This window comes from Moschus berezovskii, chromosome 4, assembly GCF_049115385.1.
Source record: "Moschus berezovskii isolate FMDL1 chromosome 4, NW_MosBer_1.0, whole genome shotgun sequence".
NCBI lineage: Eukaryota > Metazoa > Chordata > Mammalia > Artiodactyla > Moschidae > Moschus > Moschus berezovskii.
In genome coordinates, this window is record NC_142463.1 from 104,133,653 (window position 1) to 104,151,260 (window position 17,608).

Consider the following 17,608-nt stretch of genomic DNA (forward strand, 5'->3'; position numbering starts at 1 on the left):
GGTTCTACCACTCAGGGGTAGCTCTTTGCTGCACTGGGAGCTGTTGATTCTTGTGGATCAATGCATAATGTAATCTACTGCAGCCAGAGAAGGAACACCAAGCCAGAACAGCCACCATGGTTGCTAGTTTTTAAGAGGAAGGGATGCCTTAGAACTGTCAGAATGGTAAGTCCTCTCAGATGCTGGGCCTCATCATTATTCAAAAAGCTTCAGCTGCTAAACATATGTTACCCGGTGTCATCAGACCACAAAAGTGAAGTCTGTGAATTTACCTACCTCTGCTCTTCTCCATGTATTGTTCTTTCTAATCTATTCCAGTTTCCATCACAACCATGTCCTCTCCCAGCCTTGGCGATGTATCAGACTACCCTGTCATTTTACTTATATTGCGTATTGGCTGCGTAGCATATTTCTCATAGCTAATTGTACATCTTTCACCTGTTCCTCAACTCCTCTGTTCTCAGTGGATTATTGTCTCCTTTTATTTCAGACAACACGCTTTCTCTTGTAAGACAAACTGCTCCGGTTGTGCTTTGGATTACCTTTCACCTCTGGAATTTTTGCTGTATCACTTGTCCCTTCTTTACTTTGTAACTTTCAATTGTTATTGATTTATTCAGTCTTCTTCCTGCAAGTAAGATCAGGTACCCTCTTCTTGAAAATATCTCTTGACTCTAATTGCCCTCTTTCTTTTTCTCATCTTTTTTCTATAATTCTTTTTATTTATGTATGAATTATTTAGCTGCACCAGGTCTTATTTGTGGCACGTGGGATCTTCATTGCGCAGGCTTAGTTGCCCCGCAGCCTGTGGGATCTTAGTTCCCCAACCAGGGATCGAATCTGTGGCCCCTGCATTGAAAGGTGTATTCTTAGCTACTGGACCCCCGGGGAAGTCCATTTTAATTCTTGACAGAGTAGTAAAATCATACTCTTTCTGAATCCTTCCTATTACATAATCCTTAAATCTTACAGCCTAGCATCCACCACCATCACTCTACTGCACCTTCTTAGTCACTAATGATCTTACAGAATTTGAGTATCATAAAGTAGCTTCCACCCAATCAAGAGCTAGATCCAGGGGCTTTACAAAGTCTAGGTACTCAGTGCTCTCAGTATCATTTGACATTCTTGGTAATGCCTACTGAAACTCTTCTCCCTTGGATCCCATGTCAGCACACTATCCTAATTCTCCTCTTACCTATCTGGCAACAACTTTATCTCATAATAGCCTCACTTCTGCCCACTCCAGAGTATGGGTGTTCCCTTAGGCTTAATCCTTGGCTCTTTATCTTTCACTTCAAGCTTTCATCTTCTTCATGGCTCTAATTATTACCTCAACTTAAGACTTCTGAAGCTTCCTCTCCAGTCTCAAACTTTCCGATGAGATGACACTGAATGTATACATTTCTGCTAGACAGTTTCATTTACACATTACGGCTGGATGGCATCACCAGCTCGATGGACATGAGTTTGAGTGAACTCCGGGAGTTGGTGATGGACAGGGAGGCCTGGCGTGCTGTGATTCATGGGGTCGCAAAGAGTCGGACACGACTGAGCGACTGCACTGAACTGAATACTGAAAACTTATTAAACATTTCATCATTTTAGAGCCAAGAGGGTGACATGAGAGCGTGATTAGTCAATTCAGTTTGTGACCCTATGGACCAACCTGCCAGGCTCCTCTGCCCATGGGATTCTCCAGGCAAGAATACTGGAGTGGGTTCCCATTTCTTCCTCCAGAGGATCTTCCCAACCCAGGGACCAACCCGTGTCTGCTGCATAGGCAGGCAGGTTCTTTACCTCTGAGCCATCAGAGAAGCCCCAAGAGGGTACCATTTGTAATTTCCATTTTATTGATGAGGACACTTAGGTAGCTTGTGTAAGACAATACAATGTGTCATACAGGACTCTTGTTTTCCAGTCTGATGCCTTTCCTAGTGTTGACCAATCATATTAGTATTCTTCCTGTTCTGCCTTTTTACAACCTCTTTTTCTTCTGTTAATGCTACCTACAGTACCATCATTTTTCTAGATAACTAAGTTTAAAATTTGGTGCTATTTGGTCACCAAATCCTTTTTATTCTGTATTTGGAATGGCTCTTAAAGTCTGTTTCTTCCTTTCCATTACATCACCACCTCTCTGGTCTAATCCTTGCCTATAGCAATAGCTTCTCTTACCTCTAATCCCTTCTCACTTATAAACAGATTAATTTTCCTGAAACAATGCTTTGCATGTCATTTCCTATTCAATGGCTTTCTGATATTTTGAGAAGAAAGTCCAAAACATTTAGTCAAGATTTCTGTTTCTCTCTCCGCTCCCATGCACGACCCCTCTGTTCCAGGCTGTTTCGTTGTTGCTTGCTCCCAGAAACTGTAAGCCTTATTGCCTCTAAACTCTTGTTCATCGCACTCACCTTGCCCAGCCTTTCCACCCTCTTTTAACAAGTCCTCCGCTTCTTTCAGTGACTAACTCAAGTCCTCCCAATTGTTTGTCCCATTAAACACTATCTATATGCTTAGGCTTTGGCCCTTTACTCCGTCAAATGAAAGGAGGTATATAAACTTCCTAGTATAAGGTTTGGTATCTAATACCCTGATGTAAGATTCTCAAAAATGCTACTTTTCCTCTTCCTTTCTTTCAAAATATTTTCCTGTGTTATCCCTTTTGATTCCCATGACAAATTTTGTGTGATTGAAAACACATATTAGTTCAATTCTACAGATGAGGAAACAGACTGAGAGTTTAAATAAGCGGTCAGCAAAGCAAGATATATGCTTTGTGGGCCATACATCTTGCTGCAACTACCCAACTCTGTCATTGTAGCCCAAACAGTCATACCTAATATATAAACAAACAGCAGCACTGTGTTCCAATAAGGTTTTTTTAATTTATTTTTGGCTGTCAGGGTCTTCGTTGATGTGAGCAGGCTTTCTCTAGTTGAGGCAAGTGGGGGTTACTCTTCATTGCAGTACACAGCCTTCTCATTGTGGTGGCTTCTCTTGTTGGGGAACACGGGCTCTAAGTGCTCAGGCTCAGTAGTTGTGGTGCAAGGCCTTAGTTACTCCAAGGCGTGTGGAATCTTCCCAGACCAGGGATCGAACCCATGTTCCCTACATTGGCAAGTGGATTCTTAACAAGTTGACCACCAGGAAGTCCCAATAAAGTTTATTTACAAAAATAAGAATGGGGCTGGATTTGATCTGTAGGCAGTACTTTGCAGACTACTGATTTAAGTGACTTGTTCAAGGTCATATGCCTGATGAGTATCGGAATTTTGATAGAATCCAGATCACCTGACTTCCAATCTAATGTTTTTCTACTACATTATACTGCTGGCTATATAATTTATTTTGCATTCATCATACGCTACCTTGTTGCACTATTTATCTTTTTGGACACTTAATATGTTTTGGTAGTTCAAGAAGCAGTGGAGGAACTTCCCAGGTGATATAGTGGATAAGAATCTGCCTGCCAGTGCAAGGGACAAGGGTTCGATCCCTGGTCAGGGAAGATTTCATATGCTGCAGAACAACTAAGCCTGCTGGACACAAATACTGAAGCCTGAACACTCTAGGGCTGGAAAGCTACAACCAATGAGCCCTCGTGCCGCAACTACTGAAGCTCATGCTCCTAGAGCCTGTGCTCTGCATCAGGGGAGGCCACCGCAATGAGAAGCCCAAGCACCACAATGAAGAGTAACCCCTGCTCACTGCAACTAGAGAAAACCTACATGCAGGAACAAAGACATAGCGCGATCAAGAATGTGAATGTGATGTGAAAGTCCAACTCATGGAATTCTCCAGGCCAGAATGCTGGAGTGGGTAGCCTTTCCCTGCTACAGAGGCTCTTCCCAACCCAGGAATGGAAGTGAGGTCTCCTGGATTGCAGGTGGATTCTTTACCAACTGAGGTATCAGGGAAGCCAACCAAAAATAAGTAAGAGGTAGTGGAATGATCCAAAGTAGGTATTTCATAAAAGTTTGTTGATAAGCATAATCATGTCCCAGACTAACTCTATTTTTGTTACTTTGAACCTGGCTTACTTTAAGGCAGGCTTCAGTTTTTGTGTGAGTCCTATTAGCATAACTGATGTGGATGCATCTGTCTCTGTGTATGTTCCTGTGTGTTTCAGGGGAGTTACCCAAAGAACGGTATTGCACAAGTACCTGGTTGACATGCTTTCTTCTTCTGAGCCTTTCCCTACTGTTTTCCAGTAGCCATTTCCAGTAAATCTGAACTTATAGGAATACCCATAAAATAAGATATATGTAGACGTAACATATGAATAAAAGGAAAGCTGGTTCCACAATGAGGAAAAAGTAAAAAAAAAAAAAATTATTTCTACTAAGTCTCACTAGGAGACAAATGGGATAGAAGCTAGCATAAAAGAGTCTTTGATTCTAAATCCTTTAGATGAGTTTTCCGATTCTTCAGTGATTCCACTTTATTTAGTGAAATGTCTAGGGAGATGGTGATTAGGAAACTGAGAGTATGTTATTTCATTTCTCGCCCTTAGTTTTTTGGGTGTAAAGCTGTTTTCCATCCGGAGTTCCCTACGGTGTGTCCTATTCCTTTGTGACCACCCCCCCATCCCCGCCCCCAAGGACTGTAGGTAGTAGTGCGCCAGGCTCCTCTGTCCATGGGATTTCCCAGTAAAGGATATATACTGGAGTGGGTTGCCATTTTCTTCTCCAGAGGATCTTCCCCACCCAGGGATCGAATTCGGGTCTTCTGCATTGGCAGGTGGATTCTTTACCACTGAGCCACCACGGAAGCCCCTTCCACCCTGGGGAGCAGCTCTCAAAGAATCTGTGTCCTTTGTGAAAACAGGAACCATGCTCAGGAAGCTTCGCCTATTTATCTCATTTTCCGTCCGGAAAAAGAAATAGATTAAATATCTATTTAAGGTTTAATAGGATTACAGCAGAGATTGGCACAACATTTAAAATCAACTCTACTTCAACTGGAAGGGGAAAAAAAGATTTAATAGGATTAAAGGGTACAGAATCGGGCTGACCTCAGAGGCAAGCACCGTGACTCCGCAAGAAAGCGAAGAATCTGTTTTGGGACGATTTAAGGCAACAAGTACTTTGCTTTGCCAGCTGCAGAGTGCTGGCCCGGGGGTTGGCAGTGGCTGACGGAACCAAAACACCCCCTACCCGGGCCAGAAAGTTGCCATGGTTTCTACGTAGCGTCTCTTCCTTTTCGGTGTCGTAGTCCCCATGCGATGACGCAACTTCCGCTTCCTGTTGGAGCGGGCTTCCAGTTGGCTGGGTGCTAACGGGTGAGGGCCTCGTACTGGGAGGTGAAAATAAGGCGGGTGTGGCGGGAGGAAGAGATTCCGCGCGGTTGCCCCCTTTCCTAAGCACAGAGAGACAGTGCCCAATTCCCGCCCCAAACCATCCTGGGAACGTTTGCGGTAATTAGGAGGGGGAGGGGGCGCCCGCGGAGCGTCCCGGTTCTTCCGTGCCCGGCCAAATAAATCTCCGTAGGTACACCCTGCTACTGTCTCGTTTCTTCCCCGTGGCATGGTTTGTATTGGCAAAGAGCGGGGAAATCTTGATAACGAGTCAATGTGTACTTTCCAGGATATGAGGTCTTGCACGTGTCCCAGTCTCCTGCTCTGAGCCCGTTGCATTTCCAGACCCTAAATAAGCCACGCGGTTCTGTATTCTATTCTGTTTCTCTTTCTTAGCTGGTCTGTATACTTCCCCTTTCTCCATCGTACTTTAGGTCCTACAGATTGAAGACTTAAATCCCAGGTCATGGCAAAACATCTGAAGTTCATTGCCAGGACTGTGATGGTACAAGAAGGGAACGTGGAAGGTGCATACAGGACTCTAAACAGGTAACTGGTTGGGGATCAGAATCACGACTAGGCCCACTCTCTTGAGAAGTGGGGTGGTTGTTCTATCCCTCCCTTTGTCATTTGCTGTTGGTAGTCGCTCAGTCGTGCCTGACTCTGCGACCCCATGGACTGCAGCGTGCCAGGCTTCCCTGTCCTTCACTGTCTCCTGGAGTTTGCTCAAACTCATGTCCATTGATGTGGTGATGCCATCCAACCATTTCATTCTTTGTCACCCCCTTCTCCTCCTACTCTCAGTCTTCCCAACATCAGTGGGAAGACTGAGTGAGTCTTCCCAGTGAGTCGGCTTTTCGACTCAGTATTGGAGCTTCAGCTTCAGCATCAGTCCTTCCAATGAATATTCGGGTTGATTTCCTTTAGGATTCACTGGTTTGATCTCCTTACTGTCCAAGGGACACTCAAGAGTTTTCCCCAGTAGAATTCAAAAGCATCAATTCTTCAACGCTCAACCTTCTTTATGGCCCAGCTCTCACATCCTTACGTGACTACTGGAAAAACCATACCTTTTACGGCAAAGTGAGGTTGTTTCTAACCAGTGCCAGCCCAGGTGTTCACAGTCTTGGAACTTCTCAGTCCCTCAGTTTACTGTCTTAAAAATGAAGTTCTTCCCCAATTCTAACAGTGTGAGGCGTATTCATCCACAATAATGCCTTTGATGATGAACCTGAATTCTATCCAAGACTTTAGGAAAGAGCCCAAAGGGAAAACCAAGTTATAAAATTGCTACTGAGCAGGAATATAGTACATGATAGATGGAAAGCTGAGTGAGAGATTGGTGTGGGACGAGGCTAATGGAAAAGGTGAATGAACTCAGATTTGGGATCTTAAAGGAACAATCAAGTGATGGAAAAGTGAAACAGTTTCAGAAAATAGGTTACAACATAAGCAAAAACATGGAAATAAACTGGCTGAAGTGGAGGAGCTGTATTGAAAGGTTTTGAATGCTAAGCTGATCCCTAATAAAGATATGTTTTCTAAAGAAAATAGTTCATTAATCTTCTCTTATCACTAGTTTTAAGGATTTTGACTTTGATTTATCATTTTCTCTCCCCCCTGAAGCAGAGTTTGGAGAAACAAATGCTTGTTGAATTGAATTATATGAAAGAGATAATACTGAGCTGATCTTCTGCCTTAAGGCCACTAAAGGTGGTTGCTTTATTAAAGAATAAGAGAAGCCTGGGAAGATTAAGTTATATTCCTTGGGTTACAATTATTGAATGGTTGAAAGGAGTATAAAACACACACATTTTTCTAGTGCAGTGTTCTTTGCTCCATGTTGTAGATTACTTACTAGCTTCTGTGGAAATGTTCTATGGCAGTCATTCTCCAGTTAAGAATCCTTATATGATTAGGTTTAAATGTAGGTGGGGTTTTTGGGGACTGAGAAGATAAATGAAAGAGAACCTACTTCTTAGTGAAGCAGGGAGTTCTAAGTCTGGAGGGCTGGAGGGCAGAAGACCATAGTAGGTGACGACAAAGATGCTGTCAGAAGCTGTGTGATTGAGATGCAGTTGCAGGCTCAAGAGATTTGTATGTCTTTTAACAGAGTCAGCCTCTTTACCTCTTATGGTGTCTGTACATGCCAGTCATATCCTTGAAGCTATATCATAGAAACTATTCCTTGTGTACTTTCACTTAAGTTGAAAGGATAACAGGGCAAGTAAGATAATCCTATTTCATGTTTCTCTATAACTGCTCATTCTAGACTTTTCTATTTCAGACCTTTAAGTGGCCTGTCTGTGGGAGGGTTGAGATGTCTAATGATCTGTGCTGTTACACTGGAAGCACTGAGTGAATATCTTTACAGATTCTGTAGCTAATTAGCTAGTGAGATGAAATGATGAATTTGGGGAAGGAAAGTCTTCCAGATTGCCTCACCCTTTTTCTGGCCTCTCCCTGTAAGTTTTTTTCTGTATGGTTTATTTTGGTGAATTTAGATAGGTTTTGTTGTTGTTCAGTCAGTAAACCGTGTCTCTCTCTTTGCAGCTTCATGGTCTGTAACACACCAGGCTTCCCTGTTCTTCACTATATCCTGGAGTTTGCTCAAATTCTTATCCACTGAGTCAGTGATGCTATCTAACCATCTTATCCTCTGCTGCCCTCTTCTCCTTTTGCCTTCAAGTCTTTCCTAGTGGGTCCGTTCTTCACATCAGGTAACCAAAGGAGCTTCAGCATCAGTCCTTCCAATGAATAGTTAGGGTTGATTTCCTTTAGGATGGACTGGTTTGGTCTACTTGTTTTCCAAAGGACTCTCAAGAGTTTTCTCCAGCACCACAGTTCAAAAATATCAATTCTTCAGCACTCTGTCTTCTTTATCCAATTCTCAACATTTGTACATGACCAGCGGAAAAACCATATCTTTGACTAGTCAGACTTTTGTTGGCAAAGTGATGTCTTTGCTTTTTAATACCTGTCTAGGTTTGTCATAGCTTTCCTTCCAAGGGGCAGGCATCTTAATTTCATGGCTGCAGTCACCATCCATGATGATTTTGGAGCCCAAGAAAATAAAATCTGTCACTGCTTCCATATTTTTCCTCTTCTGTTTGCCATGAAGTGATGCCACAATCTTAGATTTTTGAATGTTGAGTTTTAAGCCAACTTTTTCAGTCCCCTCTTTCACCTTCATCAGGAGTCTCTTTAGTTCTTCTTCACTTTCTCCCATTAGAGTGGTGTCATCTGCATATCTGAGGTTGTTGATATTTCTCCTGGCAATCTTGATTCCAGCTTGTGTTTCATCTAGCCTGGCATTTTGTGTGATGTACTCTGCATATAAGTTAAATAAACAAGGTGACCATATACAGCCTTGTCGTACTCCTTTCCCAATTTTGAAGCAGCCAGTTGTTCTGTGTAAGGCTCTAACTGTTGCTTCTTGACTCCGAATACAGGTTTCTCACAGGACAGGTAAGGTGGTCTGGTATTCCCATCTCTTTAAGAATTTTCCACAGTTCATTATGATCCACACAGTTAAAGGCTTTAGCATACATAGTTAATGAAGCAGAAGTAGATGCTTTTCTGGAATTCCGTTGGTTTCTCTATGATCCAGCAAATGTTGGCAATTTGATCTCTGGTTCCTTTGCCTCTTCAAAACCCAGCTTGTATATCTGGAAGTTCTTGGTTCATGTACTGCGGGAGCCTAGCTTGAAGGATTTTGAGCATTACCTTGCTAGCATGTGAAATTGTACAGTAGTTTGAACATTCTTTGGTGTTGCCCTTCTTTGGGATTGGAATGAAAACTGACCTTTTCCTGTCCTGTGACCACTGCTGCCTTTTCCAAATTTGCTGACATTGAGTGCAGCACTTTAACAGCATCACCTTTTAGGATTTTAAGTAGCTCAGCTGGAATTCCATCACCTCCACTAGCTTTGTTTGCAGTAATGCTTCCTAACGCCCTCCTGGAGGAGGAAATGGCAACCCACCCCAGTATTCTTGTCCTTTAGTTTTCTTTTCTGTATGTCTCTCTTAAATTCCGGCTTCTCCTTATTTCTCTCATATTTTTGATAATAAGATGCATGTTCTGCAGTTTAATTACAGCAGTAGGTATGACAGCAAATGAGAAGAAAGGAAAGTGGTTAAAGCTTTAGCATGTTTAAAGCACAAATATAGTCTTACAAAGGAAATAGCCTATGTGTCTGCCCAGTGAGATCGCCAAGAACACTTGTTATATAACCAAGGGCCCTCACTGGGGCCCTGAGATGAAGAGATGGAAAGTGGGGGTTGCTAGGAAGCCCTGCATGATTGGCTGGCCCCCAAGTAAGGAAAGTCAAGTACTCTGGAAGTGTGCCCAGTTGACCCCTTTTATTCCTGGTAGGAGAGCTTCTGGGCCCATTGAGTCGTCCTGTGTACACGCTTATCCTGACATAGGCTGGCTACAGTGACATGTGTCTGCCGCCCTCAAATTCCCCCAGCTTGGCCAGCTTAGCTCCTTTTACATAATCTGTTGAATTTCACTGAAACTGGCAGCTGACTGTCCTGCAGTGTTAATGTTGCCAGGCACCCAAACTCCAGGCTGATCTGTTTACTGTCAGCCTCTTGGTATGCTAGTCCTTGAACTACCTGTGGAAGCAGAAGCATCATTACTTCTTTTTACTTCATGAGTTCTACAAAGCTCTTCCTACATCCTTGTTTATTAGAAATGAGTAGATGCCTCTACTGTAGGGTTTCTGGAATATTTGAGAATAATCTGTGCTATTTTCAGGATGACTAGAAAGTGCAGGGTGAGGAAGGAAATCCTCACCTGACACCTTGGAATTTATTTGGTATGTGTTTTGGAAATAGAACCATCCAAGGACTACCATTTCGCAACCCCATCATTATGTTAGAGGGCACCGATCTTTTCATTTTTTCCCCCTTCCTCTACTCTTATGTTCCTTTGATATTCTTGTTTTTCTTTTCTGCCTGACCACACAGGCATTTACTTGATAAGATGATCACTTTTTTCTGTTTCAGAATGCTTTCGAAACTCCGGTAGGATACCTGAGTATGTTTCTAAACTCTTCCTTTTGCAGTTCTCTTTCGTAGTACTTTTAAACTGTCCTTGTCATTCCAATAGGCTCCTCTTCCTAGGTGAAGTCATATCTAGGGTCTCTGTTCTTTTCCTGTGAAAGTGTAGTGTTACTCACTTAGCTGTCTGACTCTTTGCCACCCCATGGACTGCAGCCCACCAGGCTCCTTTATCCATGAGATTTCCCAGGCAAGAATATTGGAGTGGGTTGCTATTTCCTTCTCCAGAGTATCTTCCCACACCAGGGATTGAACCCACATCTCCTGCATTGATGAGTGGATTCTTTACCACTGGGCCACCAGGGAAGCCCAAACAAAGCCTAGACAGAAATAAATACTTAGTTGTTTGGATCAGTGCCTTTCCCTTAGTGTGCCATGTCTTCTTGGCTTGCATCTTTTTACTCTAATTAAGGAGTCTGGCTCAGCTTTTTCCTCTCTTATTTTCTCTTTGCCTGTGGGACTGCAGTAATTTGTCTTTTGAACCTCAGTGTTTTTTATTGGAGAAGCAGAGTGCTGTTATAAAGCACTGCACTAAAGACCTGCATTCTACTTCTAGCTCCATTTCGTGATCTTGGGCGGGTCAGCCTCACTAAACTTCACTTTTCTAACCTGTAAAGAGATGCTGGGGACTTCCCTGGTGGTCCAGTGGTAAAATCTGGAACGTGGCACAGTGCAGCCAAGAAATAAAAGATGACGTTACCTGCTTAATCCATTTCATAGAATTATGATTAGGCTCATGGATGTGAAAATGCTATCTAAAGTCTAACGTGCCATTTTAGTAAAGGTAATGTTGTGGCCTTCTGAGCTAATACTCCCAAGAACTGCGTCTGTTATAAAGTAACAATCCCTTGAGCTGTAGATATTTGTCAGTCACCTAGAGCAGCGGTGCCCAACCTGTTTGGCCCCAGGGGCCAGTTTCATGGAAAATTTTTCCACAGACTGGGGTAAGGGGATGGGCTAGGCAGTAATTCAAGCAATGAGGAGTAGCAGATGAAGCTTTACCTGCTCATTCGCTGCTTTGCTGCTATGTGGCCCGGTTCCTAACAGGCTTTGGACTGGACCAGGGGTTGAGGACTCCTGACCTAGAGGACTCATTTTTGTCTTACATTTACTGATATTTGCTCTTTGCCAAGTATAATGCAAAAATGAAAGACTTAATCTGTAACCTTAGAAAGGACACAACCCAGTAAGGAAGATTTTAAAAATTAAAAAAGCAAACATGCCCAAATACACTGTCTGATCAGTGTTTTGACAGTGTGCTGTGGCATTGGTTCTTCCTGGACCAATAGCTGCAGCATCACCTGGGAGCTTGTTAGAAATGCAAATTCTTGGGCCCCAGCTTAGACCTGTATGAAGTCAAAAAGTGGAGGTGACACAGCGATCTGCAGCTTTTTTTAATTTTTAAAAATTATTTATTTTGGGCCACACTGGGTGTTGCTGCATGTGGGCTTTCTCTAGTTGCTGCTGCTGCTGCTAAGTCACTTCAGTCGTGTCCGACTCTGTGTGACCCCATAGACGGAGGCCCACCAGGCTCCCCCGTCCCTGGGATTCTCCAGGCAAACACTGGAGTGGGTTGCCATTTCCTTCTCCAATGTGTGAAAGTGAAAGTGAAGTCGCTCAGTCATGTCCGACCCATAGCGACCCCATGGACTGCAGCCCACCAGGCTCCTCCATCCATGGGATTTTCCAGGCAAGAGTACTGGAGTGGCTTGCCATTGCCTTCTCCCTAGTTGCCTACGTGCGGTGCACAGCTTCTCATTGTGGTGACTTATCTTGTTGCAGAGCATGGGCTGTAGGATTGCAGACTTCAGTAGTTGTGGCTCACAGCCTTAGTTTCCCTGCTTCCCAGACCAGGGATCGAACCCCATGCCCCCTGCATTGGCAGGCAGATTCTTAACCACCGGACCACCAGGAAAGTCCCAGCAATCTGTGTTTTAACAAGTTTTCTAGGTGGCTATTGCATGAGTCTCAAACTTTAGTTTGAGAACCACTGTGCTTTGGGAACAGAGGGAAAGCATGATTAGTTTCTCCTGGATTAATTTTCAAATGTTGTTACCCATTGGTTTGGGCCTTTGAAGAATAAAGATCATTTTATACAACAGAAAAAGAAAGGAATCAGGCTTCTCTGGTGGTCCAGTGGTTAGGTGTCTGCCTTGCAATGCAAGGGACACAGATTTGATCCCTGGTCTGGGAGGATCCCACATGCCTCGGGGCAGCTGAGCCCACATGCCGCAACTGCTGAAGCCTGTGAGCCCTAGAGCCTGTACTCCACAACAGGAGAAGCCACTGCAGTGAGAAGCCCACACGCTACGACGAGAGAGTGGCCCCTCCTCTCCACAGCCAGAGGAAGCCTGAGCACAGCAACCAAGACCCAGCACAGCCATAAATAAAGAAATAATTTTTTTTAAGTTTTTTAAAAAAGGAATCGTTCTAAAGAATATCGTGAACAAATGTAAAAAATAGATATGTAATGTGTTTGGAGTAAACACATAGTTCAGTGTGACTCAACAGGCTTTTTAGGGCAAGTTATTAAAGGTAAAGCTAGAGAGAAAGGGAGGATGAAGCTCAGTTGTTTAGGGCTTTGAACTTAGAGTGCTGCTGCTGCTGCTGCTAAGTCGCTTCAGTCGTGTCCGACTCTGTGCAACCCCATAGACGGCAGCCCACCAGGCTTCCCCGTCCCTGGGATTCTCCAGGCAAGAACACTGGAGTGGGTTGCCACCTCCTTCTCCAATGTGTGAAAGTGAAAAGTGAAAGTGAAGTCGCTCAGTCGTGTCTGACTCCTAGCGACCCCATGGACTGCAGCCCACCAGGCTCCTCCATCCATGGGATTTTCCAGGCAAGAGCTTAGATTAGTGGTTCCCAAATTTATGTGCACTTTGCAATTACTAGGGGAACTTAATAAGCCCTGCTCATGTCCCTCCCTACTTGTAATTTAATTGGCCTGGAGTGTGGCCTAGTGTTTGGAATTTTTAAAAGATCCCCAGGTGATTGTAATGTGCAAACAAGTGGGAACCACTGGGTTGGACTGTTTTGTTTATTGGGAACAATTTTTCTTTTTTTAACATCAGAGTGACATGCTCTGATTTATGTTTTAGGACAATAATTGGTGTAGGGAAAGAGAATGGAAATAGGGCAACCTGTTTATCCTTCACAATTCAAATAAAGTATCCTTTAGGAAGCTTTCATAACTACCTTATCCTCAAGTCCTCTCCTGTGGGCTTCTTTAACAATATTTCCCTTGTCTTTGCATCTGTCACACTCTATTGTAATTCGTTTGTCTTTACTAGACCACAAGCGTAGGAAACCATGTTGAAGTTTGTTTTCTGTCCTTAGCATTTAATGCAGTGTCTGGTACAGAGTTGATATTTCATAAATACTTGTTGATTAAATGACCAGTTAGGTGATTATTTCAGTACAGGTATAAGATAAGGATCATAATTAGAGCTGTAGCCATAGAAAAAGAGAGAAGAGATCCAAGAACTATTCTACGTTATAGAATTTATAAGATACTGTAAATTTGGGTGTAGGAAGAAAAGAAGTCCTAATCCAGGAACATGAGATTTTAGCTTGAGTAACTGATGATGCCATTAACAGAGTATAGAGGAGAAAGAATGAATTTTAGCTGGAGATTATAAGTTTGTTTTTTGTGAGGTTTAAGGGAGTTGGAAGCATTGGCCTAGCTCTTAAGACTGGAACTAGAGATAACGATTTAAGAGTCAGCAGGGTCTGGGTTGGTTCTCAAGTGTGGCTCTACATTAGAATTACTTGTGGGGTCTTTTAAAATATACCTAGTATATAACCCCACTGTCAGTCAGTCAGTCAGTTCAGTCGCTCAGTTGTGTCCGACTCTTTGCGACCACGTGAATCACAGCACGCCAGGCCTCCCTGTCCATCACCAACTCCCAGAGTTCACTCAAATTCATGTCCATCAAGTCGGTGATGCCATCCATCCATCTCATTCTCTGTCGTCCCCTTCTCCTCCTGCCCCCAATCCCTCCCAGCATCAGAGTCTTTTCCAGTGAGTCAACTCATCGCATGAGGTGGCCAAAGTATTGGAGTTTCAGCTTTAGCATCAATCCTTCCAATGAACACCCAGGACTGATCTCCTTTAGAATGGACTGGTTGGATCTCCTTGCAGTCCAAGGGGCTCTCAAGAGTCTTCTCCAGCACCACAATTCAAAAGCATCAATTCTTCAGCGATCAGCTTTCTTCACAGTCCAACTCTCACATCCATACACTGGAAAAACCATAGCCTTGACTAGACGGACCTTTGTTGGCAAAGTAATGTCTCTGCTTTTTAGTATGCTATCAAGGCTTCCAAGGAGTAAGTGTCTTTTAATTTCATGGCTGCAGTCAGCATCTGCAGTGATTTTGGAGCCCCCAAAAATAAAGTCTGACACTGTTTCCACTGTTTTCCCATCTATTTCCCATGAAGTGATGGGACCAGATGCCATGATCTTAGTTTTCTGAATGTTGAGCTTTAAGCCAACTTTTTCACTCTCCTCTTTCACTTTCATCAAGAGTCTTTTTAGTTCCTCTTCACTTTCTGCCATAAGGGTGGTATCATCTGCATATCTGAGGTTATTGATATTTTTCCCGGCAATCTTGTAGACCAATTAAATCAGAATCTCTGAGGAATGGGACTGAGGCATGTATACTTTTTAAAGGCTCTTAATGAGATGATTCTCTTGTGCATCAGGGTTGAGGCCCATGTTATAGTTTAAGGGAATCATGTAGAACCATAAAGGAGGAAATTTACAATCAGAATCTGGAGCGGTTCAACATTTAAGGGTAAGTTGAAGAAGAAAGCCAGCACTGGAGACCCTTTGTGGGCAAAGGTATTGAGTCTTTGGTGCCCTCCTTTTCTACTGTACAACTCTAGTGTTGGATCCACTTCTGGGCATGACTATGTTTTGAATAGAACCCGAATTATCTGCTCCTTCCACCTCTGTGAGTTTGAGGCAGTTCCCTTGCCTCACATCTCCCTGCCATTAAAACCTAGACAAACTGATATTACAAATCAGCAGGAATCTAAAATATCCCAAAGGACAGTGGTGCCCATGTCTATTCACATTTATAATGTACCCAAAGTTCAATCTTTTCAAGCTCATGTTCAATCTACTGTTGTTACCTTGGGCTTCTGATACAACATAGCAGCAATACATACGGTTTCCCACTGAGCAGAAGGAGCAGGTAGTTTCTCTTATTTTTATTTCCTGCTTCTGTCTCCCCTCTAATTATGTGCTTAGTTGTTCAGTCGTGTTTGACTCTGTGTGACCCCATGGACTACAGGCTCCTCTGTCCATGGGAATTCTCCAGGCAAGAATACTGGAGTGGTTTGCCATGCCTTTGTCTAGGGGATATTCCCAACCGAGGGATCGAACCAAGGTCTCCCGCATTGTGGGCGGATTCTTTACCGACTTAGCCATCTCCAATTGTGTTTCTGACTGACTTTCTACCTGTAACGAAAGGGAAGGGTAGGCAGGAATGGGGTCATGTAAACAATGCAAGATTGGAGGGCAGCAGCAGCAGGTGCCTCCAGACTTCTCAGGATGATGGGTTGAGAGGCAGGGACAAATTGCAGACTGGAGCCAGAGCTCTCAGGAGCCTCAGGATAAAGTAAGTTGTAGAATAAGCTCCTGTGTCTTCTTTGCTCAGTGAGAACAAAGAGGTGATTTTGAGGTATGCATGTTATGAATCCATCAAGAGGAACTGTTGAAGTAGTTAGGTGGGCAGGAAAAAAAACAAACTGAGCTTAATTAAGATGAATAAAATACAGTTTCTGCCTTCAGGGATTTTCAGTCTAAGGAGGGAGACATCTGTATAAATAACTAACAGAATGGCAAAATGAAATAATCTCTAAATAGGTGTACAACAAAACAAATTATCTTCTCTCTAAGATGAGAAAGGTTTGTGGAGAGATGGTATCTGGATTTGACATCAGAAAGATGTGGGAAATCTCCCAAGGGGAAAAAAAAATGTGGAAAACCTTGAAGGGTGGCACTTTGGAGCTGCGGATGGCATTCTAGGCTGAGGAAGCAGCCTTGAGTAAAGACCTGATATTAAAAAAAAAAGCTCCTAGGAACACTTAAAAAAAAAGACTCGGTATTAATGTGTGTTCAGGGAGTAGTCAGATGTGTGGTTGGAGCATGTGGTATATGGGAAAAACACGGTTGAGGCTCTTATTTTGATGCTCCTGTCTGTATCACTGGTGTGATAAGGGCCTCTTCTTTGCCTGTATGGAGTAGGCCCAGAGATTTCTCAAATGTACATAATTGAGCTTCATCAGCTCTTAAACACAGTAGGGGTGGAACTACATTCTCCTCTTAAGGACCATGTAGGAATCACCTCTAGTTAATTTTTTTCCTACTGCAAATGACTTACCCTATTTGAAGATTCTGAAACGGTTGAGACCATCGGTTGAGACCCCCTGCCACTGCCATATCTCTCAGGTGTATTGTGGTAGGAAATAAAAATGGTTGAGAACATGATAATGATGACAAACTCCCCAAGAACAAGGACTGTATAATTAATTGCCTTTTTATTTCCCCACATAGTACTATTTGGGGCCTGGCCTGTATATGTAGGCAGTGAATGCTGTATTGTCACCATTGCACACTCTCATTTTTATAGATACCAATTGTTTGGTCAGTTGACTTCTGATCACTGTGAAACTGGAAAAGAGTAACAATGAGCCTAAGCCTCTAACTTCATTGCCTGTCTTTACACAGAATCCTTACCATGGATGGGCTCATTGAAGACATAAAGCGACGGCGGTATTATGAGAAGCCTTGCCGTCGGCGACAGAGGGAAAGCTATGAAACCTGCCGTCGGATCTACAACATGGAAATGGCTCGCAAGATCAACTTCTTGATGCGAAAGAATCGGGCGGATCCATGGCAGGGCTGCTGAGGCCTGTGGATAGGAGGCCCAGTATGAAAACCCTTATCCAGTTGTCTGCACCTCTTTTCTTCCTCCAATCCCATTTACCTTTCTTAAAATAAACTCAATCACATACATGCAAGAAGCAATTCCACTAGTCAGCAGTGGATACTCTCTTCTATTTAGTCAAAAGACAAACTGAGTCAAAAAGTAGTCTAGGGATAGAATGTCAAGGGCTGGTTTGACAGGAGGGGGATGGGAAATTATTGTTTAATGAGTATGAGTTTCAGTTTGGGAAGATGAAGAGGTCTGGAGATGGATGATGGTGGAACTTGCACAACAGTGTGAATGTACTTAATG

At 43.3% G+C, this 17,608-nt stretch overlaps 1 protein-coding gene across 6 annotated transcripts; it reads left to right on the forward strand.

Annotated features, from left to right (window-relative positions):
- Positions 1–33: 33 nt before the first annotated feature.
- Positions 34–17,405, forward strand: MRPS21 (mitochondrial ribosomal protein S21). 6 transcript variants are annotated; one of them, XM_055402829.2, is made up of 3 exons: positions 34–165; positions 5,734–5,848; positions 17,098–17,405. In XM_055402829.2, exons 2-3 carry the CDS (start codon positions 5,766–5,768, stop codon positions 17,276–17,278), a joined length of 264 nt encoding a protein of 87 aa, XP_055258804.1. In that variant the 5' UTR covers positions 34–165; positions 5,734–5,765; the 3' UTR covers positions 17,279–17,405. The 6 variants fall into 6 exon arrangements, with proteins under 6 accessions (XP_055258804.1, XP_055258803.1, XP_055258805.1 ...); XM_055402828.2 differs by lacking the exon at positions 34–165 and adding an exon at positions 5,148–5,284; XM_055402830.2 differs by lacking the exon at positions 34–165 and adding an exon at positions 5,278–5,305.
- The last annotated feature ends 203 nt before the right edge of the window (positions 17,406–17,608 follow it).

What these genes read in the sequence shown, in the direction of transcription:
- MRPS21 (XM_055402829.2), top strand. Translation starts at nt 5,766, where the DNA reads ATGGCAAAACATCTGAAGTTCATTGCCAGGACTGTGATGGTACAAGAA. An exon ending in GCATACAGGACTCTAAACAG is followed by an intron (nt 5,849 to 17,097) that starts GTAACTGGTTGG and finishes GTCTTTACACAG; the next exon opens with AATCCTTACCATGGATGGGC.